Source organism: Sebastes umbrosus, chromosome 14 (genome assembly GCF_015220745.1).
Source record: "Sebastes umbrosus isolate fSebUmb1 chromosome 14, fSebUmb1.pri, whole genome shotgun sequence".
In the NCBI taxonomy this organism is placed as follows: Eukaryota; Metazoa; Chordata; class Actinopteri; order Perciformes; family Sebastidae; genus Sebastes; species Sebastes umbrosus.
Window position 1 is genome coordinate 27,146,433 of NC_051282.1, and position 17,573 is coordinate 27,164,005.

The following is a 17,573-nucleotide window of genomic DNA, read 5'->3' on the forward strand; positions in this document are numbered from 1 at the left end:
TGCAGCTCTATGCAGCTCTGTGCAGCTCTGTGTAGATCTATGCAGCTCTGCTCTGTGCAGCTCTGTGCAGATCTGTTCTGTGCAGATCTGTTCTGTGCAGCAGCTCTGCCAGCCAGTCAGCTGATCCCTCTTGTTCTCTTATCGCAGCTGTTGGAGTATCCGCCCCTACAGTAGCCTAGTCCTCTGCTCTTTATTTATTATAGCAGTGTCAAGGTGCGATCTACATGCAGGTTATTGCTTTAAAGGATGTCGTAACATGACTTTCAGGCGTGCACTATATTTTTATCACCTGTAATTATACCTATTAGGAATGATTTAAATGGATTAAAGGCGTGCGTAATAGTCATTTAACTGGGGGAAACATATTTTTGTATAGATAATCACCCACTGGAAGATGCATGAATTGCTTTAAATCAACAATTCAACACCACATATTTAATCATATAATAGGTATACCATACGATACGATACAATACAACATGGATTTACATCTCCTTAGCAGCACATTCATTATTATTTAACAACAAGATGGACTGATGGACTTTATATATTGCTAAATAATAATGAATGTGCTGCTAGAGGAGATGTAAATCCAGAGGACAGATGGTAATTTTTTTTAATGGGTTTTGTATGGTTAATTATGATGTGGGTTTTTTTTTTGTCTGATCGGTCTTACTTGTCTGTCTGTCTAAGATAATGTAAAAGAAAGGTGGAAAAAACTGTTATATAATGTATCTTTAAACGGTAAATTAACTGTAAAAAAAACTGTAAAATAACTGTAAAATAAAATAAAATAAATAAAATGAAATAATAAAATAAATACAATAAACAAAATAAAATAAAATACTGTGAAATTAATAAAAAAACAACCAGTTCAAACTGTATTTTTCATTAACAGTAAGAAGCTGTTAATTTCAGCGACAGTATTATAATGTTGATTTTACAGTAACATAAAGGCTGCCAGTTCTTTACTGTTATTTTACTGGGAAATTCTTAACAGTGTATGTCTATTGTTTTTCTCAAACTGAGCTGGATGCAAAATGAATTTCAGTGCAAACTGACACTAAAGTTGTATCATATAATCCCCCCCTACATCTACATGTGCGTTTTTCTTGTCGGTGTATCTCTGCGCAAAAATAGTCCTTTGTTTACATGCAGTCCCCAGTCTCTGCGGAAGGAGGCTCTTTGAGAGAGTGCAGTCTGTGACTCCTACCAGCTGTTTCCCGCCTTGAAAGCCATCCGATCAGCTGCATACACACACACATGCACACACACACACACACACACACACACACACACGGTCATGCAGAGAGGGGAGGGAGAGAAAGAGAGAGAGAGAGCGAGAGAGAGAGAGAGAGGTAGAGGAGAGCCACACACAACGAGGGAACCCCATCAGCTGGAAGTCGAGTAACATTACAACTCTCAGCAGCCTGGAACTACTACATTACGCAGACGAGGGATTCACATCTTCTTGGAGGATTTAACGTGTTGGATCACAGGATTTCTGCTTTTTCTTTTTTATATTCTAAGGACTATTTTATTTTATTTATTTCTATTTTTTTGTGAGGAGTAGGGGGGCAAACTGGCTCGAGGCGAGCATGGAGTATTTCATGGTACCAGCTCAGAAGGTGCCATCCTTGCAACATTTCAGGAAAACGGAGAAAGAAGTGATTGGAGGTCTTTGTAGGTACGTGCAGCTCTCATCCATACACGCTGCGTCTATTATTATTATTATAATAAATCATCTGTGTGTGTAGTAGACGCTGCGATGAGGCAACATGCTCTGTTATTGTGTACACGACTCACTCACTCACTGGGGGGCATTAAATTATCACCATACATTTAAATAATAACGCGTTTGATGGAGCAGGAGGTCTGTGCGTCACTACAGCATGCACCCTGTGGTGTTATTTGGCACATTTTGCATTGAAATCTATGCATTTTGTGGCTAACAAACATAAACCACGTGGTTCCCTGTGCACACACCACCACGCTGCTACTCCTTCGCTCTATTTATCCTCATATTACCCCCCTAGTGTCACCTATAGGTGCTGTGATTTATGCGTTAAAAGGGAAATATTATTATAAGAGTGTGGTTTGCACACATTGTGAAAGGTTGCTGTTTTTTTTTTTATTCTTATTTTTTTTTTGCTCAGAGCAATCCGAAGTTATTGTGGGTAGTGCGGCCATGCTTGTGGCTGAAGGGGGTCTGGCTGTTTGTTTCCTGTTAATGGCGCCGTTTTGGTTCATGCTTTTCAACGTGAAAATGTGCCAACAGCTGTTTTATATCGTTCCCATTCGACGCGCGGTGAGTTTTCCTGGTGTTTCGGTGCGTCTCGTCTGGTGCGCGCTTTTTGGAGTCGCCGCCACTGCGTCTTTTTCTCCTCTGAGCCTCCACTGTGCCATGCTGCCTGCCGCATTGTTATAATGGCGGAGGACACGGAGAGGCTGCTGCTCAGAGCACAGAGGAGGAGGTGACGAAGGAAAGGAAGGAAGGAAAGGAATAAAGGGGGTTATTTGGCTTCTTTTTATTACATATATAGATATTTCCTCCGGTGCGTCCGGTTAAAAAGACATTTGGCGTTCGCGGTGGAGGCAGAGGGAATTAAAAAGTGGTGTTATTAATAAGGGGGTGTGTATGTCGCGGAAGGGCCTAAGATCCGTCCGCAGCCCTGTTTGGAGAGGGAGGCGGAGGGATATGCTGCTGCTGGTTGTTGTTTGTAGTTACAGGGCATTGTGGGAGATGTAGTCCTTTTTAAAATTTGCAGAGAATTGATACACAACTAGGAAAATGTAGCCCAATTCAACCCAGACTGACAAATATGCTAATAATAATAATAATAATAAATAGACTTAAAATTAATGGAAAATGGACCTACATTTTTGGTACATTGTAGAGTCGTACAACAAAAAATATTTTCATTTGCTATTATAATAAATTTTCATTATTTTTGTGATCAAATTTGATTGGTTTTAAAGATATGCATTGGGAATTATTAACAAAAAAAAAACACAATTCAAAACATGAATTGAAAAAAATGAATAATTGCTAATAAAGGTAATAAATTGTTTTCATTATTGATTCATATGTGGATTTATTTTTGGTAGAGCCTATATAACTCTGCCGTACAATTAAAACACACATGACTGTATTTTCAGTTGTGTCACTATTATAATACACTTAAGTTGCAGCCCCACAATTAATGATTATTTTTTTTTTCTTTTTGTGATCAAATTTTATTGTTTTAAAGCTATGCATTAGAAATTAACAAAAAAAAGAACTAATTCAAAACATGAATTGAAAAATAAAGAAATAAAATTAATTAATTATTAATACGAATAGTGAATTAATTATAATTTATTTTCAGTGGATTTATTTTTGTAGAGCCTATAAAAATCTGTCTATCATTGGAAACATAAAATACTATTTTCAATTGTGTAACTATCATATTTTACACAACTGATTATTTTAATTACTACTTCTTTTTGTGATCAAATTTGACTGGTTTTAAAAAGACATGCATTGGGAATTATGAACAAAACAATTGCATAATTCAAAACATTAATTAAAATAATAATAATAATACAAAATAAATAAATACTTAACTATTAATAATAATACTAATTTAGTAATACATTCATAATAACTAAAATACAAAATTATAATACATAATATTGATTAATATGTGGATTTATTTTTGGTCTATAAAATGGTGGGAAAATGACCATAACTATTTATTAGAGTCTAAGGTGATCTTTTTAAATATCTTGTGTTGTTTGACCAACAGTCCGAAAATTGGAATATTTGAGACACTGGAACCATCAAATGTTTGGCATTTTTTCTTTAAAAAAGTACATTTATTGATTATCAATATACTTTATGATTCAATCGACCAATTGGTTCAGTTCTATTTAGTTGCCCGGCATTTAAACTCCTGTTTTAAGCTTTAATCCACTCTAATTAGGGACCCGGTCTGTTCCTCTGTAGTGGTTTGTGTGATACGGTGAAGTCCAGACCCAGTTGGTCATGTTTTGGCAGTGGATGTGTTTGCTGGATGTGCTGCTGCTGTGTTGGTCCGTGTGTGTGTGTGTGTGTGTGTGTGTGTGTGTGTGTGTGTGTGTGTGTGTGTGTGTGTGTGTGTCCGCGCACACACACACACACTTCTTTTCTCATCTGTGTCTGCACAATTGTTCCCGGTGTTTGCACTGAGGCAGCTGAGTCAGTACAGATAAGAGCTTGGCTAGAGAGGGTCCCAGAGATACCCAGCTCGATACAGAGGATGTTAGAGGAAGTTCGCTTAGATTCCCCCCCTCAACTGAATTACAGCATATTGTGTCTTTTCACCACGGCTTTAGGGGCTGAAATATTAACAGGCTCAGTGCTGCTGCTCTAATTACATCTCAACTGGAGTTATCAGCTACGGTGCCACAGTGAAGATGACTTATTACAACATGTGGTGCTTGTAAGGTGTCTTGTAAAACGTCCGTACTGCTTTAATGGCAGGAAACATTCTCACTCCGTAAGACCTTTCAAAATCACAATTTTGGATTGCATAGCATACGTGTTAATGTGTCACTTTAACACCTGTTTAACACCTGTTAAAGTGACAGGGTAAGAAGTTGCTTTAGGGTTAAAGGTACAGTGTGTAGGTTTTGGCAACATCTAGATGTGTGGTTGCAGATTGCAACCAACTGAATACCCCTCTGATCATTCCTCCACTTCCAAAACTACGGTAGCGTGAGCCGCCGAGTGCAAAACCCTGGTAACGCCATTCACCTCGCTCAGAGGCCATCCATACTATAATAACACTACTTTGGGAGCAACGGAAGTCAGACGGTGGCTGGCGGTACCACGGTTTTACACTCTGCATGTCGGAGAACTACGATGGCCTTCAGGTAACTAGTTCTCTCTAGAACCAGTGTTTGGTTTGTCCGTTCTGGGCTACTGTAGAAACATGATGGACTCTGCGAAGAGTACTCGCTCCAAAGAACGTATATTGCCACCAAGAAGTGAAAGTCAACTACAATTGTGTTTCATTGCAACATCAACGCCCAGCAATAAAACGACACTTCCACCATTTTGCATCGAAAGCGACTACCAGACGGCAGTGAAACATCCGCCATTAAAAGGGCCATACAAAAGTAAAACAAAATTATTTCTATTCTGTTGTCATATTCCACCGAAACCTGTGTTGGACAATAAAATATTATTAGTCCAAAATGTCGGCAAAGAACACCACAGTCTCTTTCCTATATAGACATGAAGGGCTCATTCTAATGTAACGAGAACTTAAGTTTCAGGTGATTATACACTAATGAAAACATAGTTATGAATATTATTATTATTATATTAGGCCCTTATATATTTACTCATATATTTTTTGCTAATAGAAATTCTGCAAATTTGCCAACCCTAATAAAATCTCCTGCGACCCAGACTTTGGGAGTCATTGTTCTAGTCTTTGCTGTCTTTGGATTAGATTCAAGTTCACCAGTGATGTTGCTGAAAATGTACGTTGTATTTCCTCCCAAGGTCCATGACTCCAAACACAACCCTGTCTCCCACAAAGTGGACTTTCTCGCTTGTTATACCCGTTATTATTCAATAAGGTTTTTAGTTCAGTATACTAAGTCGCTTGCTCCGCGCGTCGCTCATTGTACTACGTCACTCACTTACAAATGTATTTGTGAAGACATCCACGACAAAATATGTTGCCTTTCAAACACGTAATCGAGAAGGCAGTTTAGTTGTGTGGGAACTTAATTTATAGGAGACATGGCTGCCAAAGAGTAACTGTTGTCCTCCCTTTTTCCTCCCTCCTAGTCTGGCCAACATTCCTCTGACCCCAGAAACAGCCCGGGACCAAGAGAGGCGAATTCGCAGAGAGATCGCCAACAGCAACGAGCGTCGGCGTATGCAGAGCATCAACTCTGGATTCCAGTCCCTTAAAACACTCATCCCACACAGCGATGGAGAGAAGCTCAGTAAGGTGGGTTCACGAGAGAGGTTTGAATTAGGTGATGAGTTAGACGTGGCTGTACGGGGACTGAACCTATAACATTATTCTTCTTCTTCTCTTTTCCCCAGGCTGCCATCCTGCAACAGACGGCGGAGTACATTTTTACTTTGGAGCAGGAGAAGACGCGGTTATTGCAGCAGAACAGTCAGCTCAAACGAATCATACAAGTAAAGCGTCGCTGTGCAAAAAAAGGCTTTACTGGGATTTTCTGGCTGTCATCAGTGTTAACCTAAAAAACGGATATCCAATTTCTGTTTGCTCTCCACAGGAGTTAAGTGGTTCCTCCCCTAAGAGGAGGCGTGCGGAGGAGAAAGATGAAGGCATTGGCTCACCAGACATCCTGGAGGAGGAGAAGACGGAGGACCTGCGGAGGGAGATGATTGAGTTAAGGCAGCAGCTGGAGAAAGAGCGCTCGGTGAGGATGATGCTTGAAGATCAGGTAAAAGGAGAAACCGCAACATGTAACACAATTTCAGATGTGTCCAGACAAATGTAGTGACTAAGATAGTTTTGAGTTGCTAACTCACTTGTATCCCCGGCTTTGTGTGTGTCAGATGCGCTCCCTGGATGACCAGTTGTACCCAGAGAAGCTGAAGGTGCTTACCCAGCATGCCCCGGAGCACCCAACCCAAACACAGAGCCTTGTCCGTCTGCAGCAGCACAAGCAGCTGGAGAGGGACCTCACTCCAGCCCACAGCCCACAGGTTGGACAACATTTACATATCTGTGTCTGAATCGTACATAAACAGGGAATCCATTAGAGAATTATGCGGAAGGATTTAAATTTGTATAATCGGTTAACTTCCAGTTCCAGTTTAAGTTCCTAAAATCCAGCATACACATTTTCATGTTTCAAGACTTTAAAGGGATAGTTTGGATGTTTTAAAGTGGGATTGTATGAGGTACTTATCCATAGTCAGTGTATTACCTACAGTAGATGATGGTTGGCACGCCCCCAGTTTGGGGAAGCAGACGGGAGTTAATGTACAGAAACAAAGCAATGTACTGCTGTGGACGAGGTCGGCAGCAAAACATATTTTAGACACCTAAAAGAAAGGCTCACTTAAAAAAAATCCTCATCAATTTAAGCGTACGCTATATTTAGAATATTTTCACCAGTTGACTTTGCTGTCAGACAGCTCTTTTCGGCGGGGAACTGAAGCCGTTATCTTTGCTCTCGTCAAAGCCACCAGACTCCATTGGAATAAAAAAAAAAAACAGTAATTTTACCTGGCAGAACATGGGAGGTACGGTATGGTCTACCGCCACCTCGATCGGTTAGTTTGTGTTACTTTGTGACTTTGCTTAGTCAGGAGTCACCAAAGTTACACAATAACACAAACAAACTAACCGGTCGAGGCAGCGGTAGACCAGTAACCCCCGTGTTCTGCAAGGTAAAATTGCTGCTTTTTTCAATGGAGTCTGGTGGCTTTGGCGAGAGCATAGATGAATACAAAAGGGCTGTCTCACGGCAAGGTTAAGTGGTGAAAATATTCTAAATATAGCGTTCACTTAAACTGATATTGATTCTTTTAGGTGGCTAAAATACGTTTTGCTGCCAGTCCCGTCCACAGCAGTACATTGCTTTGCTTCTGTGTGGTAACTCCCGTCTGCTTCTCCAAACTGGGGGCGTGCTGACTGCCATCTACTGTAGGTGATACACTGACTATGGAGAAGTACCTCATACAACCCCACTTCAAAACACCCAAACTATCCCTTCTTTAAGTTTTCTTATTGTATACGTTAGATACAGATGTAAAAATCCTTATTTCTCTATGTAACGGTAGAACTAACAACCAAAAATGTGTAAAGATTCGTGTCTGCTCGAGTGTTGACAAATGACAGAGAAGTTGTTTTTTATCTAGTTTCCTTGGTTGAAAGGAGCAAAAAAACAAGTATTTAGTTTGGTCCATTTCATCACCTACTTTGTAAATTCTGTGTCCAACATTTAGAGAGGTTGACAGTCCTTCAATTTGGCATGCAGACGAACGATTTTCCGCTCAGTATATTTTGAAAACCAGTGTTTATTTTGGGCTTTTTTAGCCTAAATTCATCTGGCGGCTGGCACCAAATTCACTCCCCCCCCTCCTGTGTGGGACTTCTTTGAGTCAGTCATGTGTGAATCACATTGCATTTTAAAACACTTACCAACACCTGAGCTAATCTCAGTGTACAGTAGATGTCACCATGTCCAGAGTTAGAGCTGTCAGCAGCTGAGGCACATTTACAGTGTGTTAAATGGCGCAGCTCACACGTCTTTCTGCTGTGCCTGTCTGCCGCCCTGACAGCCACAGTATCCTGTTTCTACCGGCTAACCTCAACTCAACATGATGCCAAATCAATGTGTGCTGTCTGCCCATCTACTCCTCGTGGCAGCTGGGCCCTGATAGTGAACGATTATTGATAAAACAATGCATTAGTCATGTGACACTTTGTGACTCCCCAAGCAGATCTGAGCGATATGACCTCAAATCAATATCACTATGAATTGATTAAATTACCTTATATTTTTAATGTTAAATGCAGTACCTGTGAGGGTTTCTGGACAATATTTGTCATTGTTTTCTGTTGTTAACTGATTTCCAGTAATAAATATATACATATATTTGCATAAAGCAGCATATTTACCCACTCCCATGTTGATAAGAGTATTAAATATTTCACAAATCTCCCTTTAAGGTACATTTTGAACAGATAAAAAATGTGCAATTAATTTGCGAATAATCGCAATTAACTATGCACTATCATTCAATTAATCACGATTAAATACTTTTACCGATTGAAAGGCCCTAATTTATTTCCAGTAATTTCTTGTTACTTATGGAAATTTGTGTTTTGCACCACTATTGGCTTGTGTGCTCCTTTTTGGTCAAGCTCTGGTTGACCTTTAGAGCTGCAACGATTCATCAATTAATCAATTGGTATATTTTGATAATCGATTAATTGGTTTGAGTCATTTTTTAAGGAAAAGGAGTGAAAATTCTCTGATTCCAGCTTCGTAAATGTGATTTTTTTCTGGTTTCTTTACTCCTCTGTGACAGTAAACTGAATATCGTCATCTTGGGCTTTTCTGAAATTTTATAGACCAAACAACTAATTGATCCATCGAGAAAATAAGACAAAATATAAGAAAATAAATCGACTAGTTGACCTAAAGCACCACCTGTAAGCGGTACGCTCAGTAGAAATCTGAGCACCCTTTGCTTGCACCATTTCAAGAAAAAAATATCTTTGTAGAGGCAGCTCAAAATACACAGCGAGAAAAATCCCAAACATAATGACAGGAAAACATTTGGGTTGATGAGAGATTCCTGACATCTGGCCTGGTTAATATTTAATATGATGCCCATCTGTGTTCCCAATTATGTGTGTGATAGTGCCTGTGTTTGTGTGCTGTTTTAGCATGTTTGTATTTATATATAATATTTATATATTTATGGTAGTTTGTGCAGGTTTGAGTATACTCTCCATTTAACATTACTTTATAATACTAAGTAATAATATCTCTATTCTACCAGGTGATGGCCCCGGCAACCCCCCCTGCACCTACACACCACGCCACAGTCATCGTCCCTGCACCTGTCCAGCCCTCCCAGCCACATCACGTCACCGTGGTAACCATGGGCCCGACATCAGTCATCAATGCAGTGTCCACATCTCGACAGAACCTGGACACCATCGTTCAAGTGAGTCGGGAGTCAAGAGGCAGAACCTGTGAGCCAGGGTTTAACATCTGAACACCAGAGGGCGCTGTCGCCACTGACATCACTAATAATAATAATAACTTTATTTATGTAGCACCTTTAAAAACAGTTTACAAAGTGCTTTGACAGGCAAAGCAAAAGTGAGGCCAAACAAAAACAAGACAAAACTAAATTTAAACACAGATAAGACAATGCAATACAATACATAAAAAACAATAGAAAACATATCAATTAAATAAACAGAAATAAAAAGAAAAAAAGGGTAACACTTCATTTTACAGGTCTGCAAATTTCATGGTAATTAGGTGATAATTAGCAAGTAACCTATTTTCTTTGGAATTACTGCCAAATTACCCCAATATTTACCTCAAAATCTCTCGAAGATTACCTTATTATAAACATTGTTTAATAATTACATTCTGCTATTTCCCAATAGCTGGTAATTTATTTAATACATTTCCAGGAAAAGAATACAGAGTGCCTGATCAGAAGTGTCTTCTATTAGTTTTCCACCTCCGATGAAGAGCAGCGCACAGCCGCTTCTCAAGCCTAAGGGCCCTATTTTAACCATTATACGCTATTTTAGCATATAATTATTAAATAATGTATATAATAATGTAATATTGAGGTAAATATTGGGGTAATTTGGCAGCAATTCCAAAGAAATTTCAAATAGGTTACTTGCTAATTATCACCTAATTACCATGAAAATTGTGTTGCCAAAAAAGATCACATAAAAGAGTCTATAAAAATGGGTTTTAAGAAGCGTCTTCTTTCCTCCAGGCAATCCAGCACATCGAGGGCACCCAGGCGAAGGGTAGCACCGGCGAGGAAGAGAAGCGGAGGGCGGTCATCGTCACTTCGGGTCGCGTCCTCTCCGACGCGGCGGGCTCAGACACGGCCTCAAACAGCGACGGGCCCGACGACTGCTCACTGCCTTGAGTTCAAACCCCCTTCCCCTCCATCGTACGCCGTACACTTACATACACAAACACACTTAACACACAACAGGCCCAAGCAGAACGGGGCTACAGGAGGACTCACACCCACAGCACTCTTCCTCTTCTTCAGAGGACGTTACTAGGGCTGGTAGACAGATTGAAGCACTCGTTTTTGTTTTTCTTTTACATGTTGTACCGTGATAGGCAGCCCGAATAGGTTTACACTCGTACATGCACTCTTTTTCTCTGCTCATCTTTAGCCCCCTGCTATCTCACACACACACACACACACAGACACGTCTGTTCATTAATCTGTAGAGAGGTTATTAGAACGACTACTGATCTATAAATGCTCCGTCATACTGGATACTAGAATGTCTGCGAAACACCATTAATCACCAGGATTGTTCTCTTTATTCGGCCCTGAAGTGACTGTGACTGATCCACGGAACGGGAGACTAAGAGCCCAGCGGTGTGGCGTCATCACCGCCCAACACCAGAGCGTTTTAAGATGAACATCCCTTTTAAACCTCCTTCTCTGAGCCGTTTTTTGGAGAGACACTGTGAGCTCAACAAGGCCGTCTCAACGTTCCACCTTCTTAGGCTTCTGGGTGATGTTTTGTTTTACTCTTGTGAAGTCGACTTTTTCATGTCTTGTTTCTCTAAAGGCTCCCTCAAGCCAGCAAGTTAATGTGATTGTACTGGAAAAAAAACACACACACAAAAAAAAGCACCACAATGACGGGGAATTTTTAAAAAAGCTGTTTTCATGGCTGACTGGTGCTCACAGGAAATGAAGCGAAGCGCTTAACTGGTTCACAGCTCTATTCCTTTTTTTTTGTGCCATTTTTACTGGGCTGGGTTCCCAGTAATCCCACATATGTATCTGGCATGTTCTTCTTTTTACTCATGGCCTGACAAAAAACTAAATATCAGTGCTTTGACGTCTCTTGACACCTTCCCCTCTTGAATTTAAAAGCACCTGGCTTTCTAAATAAGCTAATCTGTGGGCACTCTTGAGTGGTTTCCACCGGTGTGTGTGTGTATGTGTCCCATTTTTGAATCAGCAGGGCATAGCGGTGTCCCAGACTCTGGCAGTCTGCGACAGCACCGCTTTTGCCTTGAAATAAGGCGTATAAATGTGCGCACGACACACACACACACACACACAAATATGACTGACATACAATCACTTGTTCGCTCAATCATAAGGGCTGGACTTTATTTCGCCCTAACCGTGTAGTTTCTTGTCCAAATGTTCTATCAAAGCAGAGTATACTTCAAATACGAGGAAAATGCCCGGTGAAATAGTTTGAATGTGCCGTGGAGGGTTGACCACACATGCTCTATGCATTTCATTACATTTGTCCTTTTTTGCGCGCTTTTCGTCTAGTGCACCATGCTATTTACACGTTTCTGCTTAGATCACTCTTTAAATGTTTTTGCCTGGTTGACAGACAGACATTAAGACATGTAGCTGAGAGAGGCAGCAGTTTGCCTTACTAATCGCCATCGTGGGTGCAGGGAGGCACTGTGAAGCCTTAACGCAGCCCCCCCGGGGGTATGAGAGGCGTACTTGAACACTTCGATCCAGGCCGTTCGACGGCCACTGGAATCCCCTTGCCTTTTCAAACAGGCTTACAGATTTGACTGTTATCAGGCCATTAAATAGGCGTCATCAGCCGCTATAAGCACCATAGATGTGGGTCAGTAGGGGCCTACTACGCCTACTATCTTGTGAAACTTAAAAGCAAGACGTTTTAACATGTAAAACTCAATGAAACATTACGTTTTGAACACAAACAAAAAGGCTTCTTTAGGTTTAAAACACTTAATTAAGTTTAGTAAACAACGTGTTTTGGCTTAAAATAACTACCTTTCAAAAGTGAAAGCGAAACTTAAAAGCAACACGTTTTAACACATAAAACTCAATGAAATGTAACCTTTTGAACACAAACAAAAAAAGGCTTCTTTAGGTTTAGTTAACAAAAAACAGTTAATTAAGTTTAGAAAACATCGCATTTGGCTTAAAATAACTACTTTTCAAAAGCGAAACTTAGAAGCAACACGCTCTAACGCGTTGTTAAACTGCATGAAACGTTATGTTTTGAACACAGACAAAAAGGCTTCTTTAGGTTTATGCAACAAAACTACAACTTCTATCCGTTAACGCAACAAAAACACTAAATAAAGGAAACAGTTTTTTTGGCTTAAAATAACTGTTTCAGAAGTGAAATTTAAAAGCAAGACGTTTTAACACATAAAACTCAATGAAACGTAACCTTTTGAACACAAACAAAAAGGCTTCTTTAAGTTTAGGCAACAAAAACACTTAGTTAAATTAAGCGAAACTTAGCACTTGTAAAGACAACGGCACGTTGTTGGTTTCACACGGGATGTGAACCCCCATCCATCGCCCCCGACCTCCATCACATATGGAGTTTCATGTGAATACATGATCTACCATGTGAACAGATGATAAAACCTACCAGTAGGTGTAGTAGGCCCCTACTGACCCACATCTATGGTGATTGTAGCGACTGATAACGCCTATTTAACAGCCTGTCAACAGTCCTAATCGGCTGTGTAAACACCCCGGGGTGTGTTAGAAGAATATATATTCCCAGTTTGTTTTACTTATGTTTGTTTTATTAGGTTTGCCATAAACATGAACAGGTTGCTGGTATATCACTTATTACATTCAAGCGCTCCTGATATTTCTTCTCAAAATGTATCCGTATACTGACTTCGTGGTTGGATTTACGTGTAGCTTTGCACCCGTTGGCCCCTTCGTGTGCACTATTAAAGCCAGATGTGTAGGAAGAAAACTTCCACAATGAAATGATGACATTCCATAAAAATGTTACTAAAAGTGAGACCTGGTCTATTTAGAGATTAGTTACATTTAGTGCTTTTGACACATCACTGCTATTTAGGGACAAACTCGTTATTAAAATCCCCCGCATCGATGCATAGATGGAGCTTTTTGAACTGCTGGACAGATAATGTGTTCGATCGAACGCACCTCATCTATCATGATTCATGTCACGGAATTGCCCTTTAAAGAAATATTGATGTCAGCTGCACTGAAATGAATGACACATCTGTCAAATTTAAATCATGGCATTTATTCCCAGTACTTATTATCAGTAGAGGCAGGAGTTTCCTGGATATTGAAAATGTGTTTTGCAAGCTCTGCTTTTTGTTGCTCTGCATTTGATAGTTTTCTTCTGAATCCCAGATTATTTCCATCTTGTGTGTTAGGAAACGTCACGTGGACATATCAGCTTGTCAGATGAGTGGGGCGGGCCTGGGGATCATTAAATGGGGTCAAGATTACAAAGCACTTACTGTACTATACCGGAGTCCGCCTCTTTCTTTTGTACAAAGGGGCAACTCCTCAGCTGAAGCTCTTTTAGGTTCTGAGTAAAAGCCGCACAGCTGTGTATCCCCCTTTTCCTCCATGTCCAGACCTCTTACATCTTGCCCCTCGCATCTTCTTTTTGTTTTTTTTGTTTATCTATCGTCAATATCTCTCTTGTATCCCTTCACATTTCGCAGCTCCTTCCTCTCCCTCGTCTTTTGACTGTTCTCTGTAACCTTTTTTTTTTGGTGCATATGGTCGTCAAGAAGCTATTTTATGTCTTTGTTTTGTTTTTAAGAGAAATGTTTTGGGGATAAAGAGGCTTGTGCCTTTGTAAAGACAGAATAATAAAGTTTGTACTTTGTTTTTTACGCATTGGGCCCACTGTGTGTGTCTTTGTCTCTGTTTTAGTTTTTTTAAAAAGGGTATTTCACTCTAAATATTGACGGCAGTAACAAAAATAATGACATAACCGACTGAATTTATAGTTGGCCGTCATGCAAGCAGCACAGTCGATGCACAAGTGTCTATTCCTGATTGGTGGCTGGCATTTTGAAGCCCCCTCCCTTCCCTCTCTTGCTCAACAGCTCATTGCTAAATTAAGATCGACCACCGTCTCTGTGACAGTTAAAATGCACACCAGGGACAGTGGGGTGGCATCTCTTGCCATCATCCCCAGACATGCACTCATTCATCCCAGGCCTCTTGTTCACACCCTCACACGTTCATTCAGAAATACCTCCAGTTTTTGTGTCCTCAGAGGCTCACTCATTCCTCATTTTTAGTATCTTGTAGCAATGTGCAATGTCTGTTAATAAGCGTGGACAGAGAGTGTCCAAACACCACAACAGTTGGTTCTATTATTAATGTGTAGAGGTACTCCTATATGAAATTCAGTTATGGGATTATGGACCGCAACTATGTGAGTTATTAAGGTGGCATCATGTCAAGTAAGAGTAGTTCTTAAAGGAGCAGTGTGTAACATTTTGGGGGAACTATTAGCATAAAATGAAATATAATATTCATACCTATGTTTTCATTAGTGTATAATCACCTGAAACTAAGAGTCGTGTTTTCTTTAGCTTAGAATGAGCCCTTCATATCTACATAGAGTCCTCCATGTGCTGCGCCATCTTTCTACAGTAGCCCAGAACGGACAAACCAAACTCTGAATCAAGAGAGAGCCTTTCGCGTTTTTTCGTTACCTGAAGTTCCACCGTAGTTCTCCGACACGCTTATGAAACTGCGGTAACGTGAGCCGCAGAGTGCAAAACCCAGAAACTGCCAGCCGCTGTCTGACGTCCGTTGCTTCTAAAGTAGTGTTATTATGGTAAGGATGGCCTCTGAGCGAGTGTCACCGCGGTTTAGCACTCGGCGGCTCACGTTACCGCAGTCTTGGAAAGGGAGGCGTAAGCGGAGGGGTACTCAGTTGGTTGCAATCTGCAACCGCACCACTAGATGCTGCCAAATCCTACACACTGTACCTTTCATAGGGCATTTAGACAAACATCCAAAGCTCCATTGTAGTTTGTGTTAATGGGTAAAGGTGGTGCACTGTACTGTACCAACCCGGTCTCACGGGAAGGCGTCTAAATACCATGACAGCCACTTTTCTCGTGTCGTTTGTACGCCACGCAAACATCCGCTGTGGTAAGAAAACCACTTAGGGTAAGGGAAAAACGTCATGGTTGGGCTTAAAACAAGTACGAAAACTAAGTAAAACACGTACAGAAACAACTACGGAAAACAAAACCTCAATAAAAAATGTGATAAACGTCACTAACATACCTTACAAAACAAAACACTAGTCAACAATGTCTGAACACGGGTCTCCTGGTTAAAAGTCCAGTGTTTGTTGGGCCCATTCACCTCCCCACCTGCTCACCATAATTGGTCTTTCTCGCTTTTTACTGCGTCCCAAACTCTTACTGTAGCATTTATATGTGCATTTGTTTACATTGCAGTTAATACAGGCGTACAAATGATTCATGGAAATCAAGAAAGGTGTACTTATTGCACGCTCAATGTCTTGCGCATTATCGTGGCATTTATATGCATTTTCGTGCGAACGGGCTGACTGTACATACTCGGCAGACATCAGCAATATATACACTCATAAATTACTGCCCCTTAAAGGTCAAAGAGCCATCGGTGTATGCATTTATGAAATAACGGATAAAAGAAACAATAAACACTAGAAAACCTCGTAGACATTAAACAGCTTAGCTACCGTTATGCTGTTATTTTCCATTGCCAGTGATGGCGACATCAAAGCCGCAGCTAACATTTTAAAGGCTGATGCCAGAGCCTGTCAGTCACCTGTAATTAACAGAAGAATTAATGTTCACCAGAATTCATAAAAGCTCATCAAAAAGCACAGATTTTCTCATAAACAAATCATCGTGCCACATCCCACCGCCGGTGAAGTCCCTGAGGATTAAGACAGTTTTACGCACCGAAATGAACACAGCTGTATTGTTTGGACACGCTTCCCGAGTCATTTGGGACGGACATGCTCGAGGAAGAAACTCCTGCCATATTTGGGGATTAATTTACAGTTGAGATGTTGATTCCCAAGGAATTGTGAGATTATGTTCAGCACAGTGTGTCTGTTTGAGTGTGATAAAGCAGTAATCCGCCTAGCGTTTAGCTGTGTTAGGGATTCTAGGTTGACTCGGGGTCTGTATGTTCCTGACATACCCTCTCTTCCCGCCCTCTCTCTGTCTCACACAGTCTTATGATGATTACTTCCCAACGTGCCAGCCAAGTGAGCATTGTGTCTTCCTTACCACAATAAGGGGTTGACAGCTCATTTACTTGATGCACATTTGCTGCAAATAGTTTGGGGAGTGAAGGCGGTAAAGTTGTTACAGTCATTTGATCATCATGCTTTTGTTAGGCAGAGCAACCATGGTAGCTCATTGTGAAAGATGTGATTTATTTATTCATCATTAATTTATAGGAAGCTGAAGTTCCTTTTCAGTCTGTTTAACTGAAATAACTGGACCTGAAAGCTCAACGCACTACAACTTAAAGGTACAGTGTGCAGGATTTGATGACATCTAAGGGTGTGGTTGCAAATTGCAACCAACTGTGTTCCCCTCCGCTAGACTAGACTTCTGCACCTCCTCATGGCTCTGTTTTCAGGCTTTAAAATATCTAGCTGTGACGGAAGACTTTGACCAATCACAGGTCATTTCAGAGAGAGAGCGTTCTTATTGGCTGTGCTCTGGCCATGTGAGCGTTGCTTGGTATTTCCTCAAGAGATCTCAACATGGCTGCCGGGTCACAAACTTTCTCATTTTATAGCTAAACAGTACACAACAAGATGATTCTGAAAACATTTGAGGCGAGAAATAGGCATTACAGTAACAGAAAATTGATTTATATTTGATCAGCGCTGCCTAGTTTGACCGTTTGATCGGAGTTTGCGAGTGATTGACAGCTCTCAAAGACGGAAGCTGGTCGGCAGACTCCAGATCGGCTCTGAATGGTTGTTTTCCTCCATTCTGTGAAATCTTGCAGATGCCGTTAGGAGTACTGG

At 40.6% G+C, this 17,573-nt stretch overlaps 1 protein-coding gene across 1 annotated transcript; it reads left to right on the forward strand.

Moving 5' to 3' along the window:
* The first annotated feature begins 1,253 nt into the window (after nucleotides 1–1,253).
* Nucleotides 1,254–14,404, forward strand: tfap4 (transcription factor AP-4 (activating enhancer binding protein 4)). Its single transcript, XM_037792424.1, has 7 exons — nucleotides 1,254–1,687; nucleotides 5,825–5,990; nucleotides 6,089–6,187; nucleotides 6,289–6,459; nucleotides 6,575–6,724; nucleotides 9,539–9,706; nucleotides 10,508–14,404. The coding sequence occupies exons 1-7, from the start codon at nucleotides 1,599–1,601 to the stop codon at nucleotides 10,664–10,666; spliced, it is 1,002 nt and encodes a 333-aa protein (XP_037648352.1). The 5' UTR covers nucleotides 1,254–1,598; the 3' UTR covers nucleotides 10,667–14,404.
* The last annotated feature ends 3,169 nt before the right edge of the window (nucleotides 14,405–17,573 follow it).

What these genes read in the sequence shown, in the direction of transcription:
- tfap4 (XM_037792424.1), top strand. Translation starts at nt 1,599, where the DNA reads ATGGAGTATTTCATGGTACCAGCTCAGAAGGTGCCATCCTTGCAACAT. An exon ending in GGATGATGCTTGAAGATCAG is followed by an intron (nt 6,460 to 6,574) that starts GTAAAAGGAGAA and finishes TGTGTGTGTCAG; the next exon opens with ATGCGCTCCCTGGATGACCA. An exon ending in CTCCAGCCCACAGCCCACAG is followed by an intron (nt 6,725 to 9,538) that starts GTTGGACAACAT and finishes CTATTCTACCAG; the next exon opens with GTGATGGCCCCGGCAACCCC.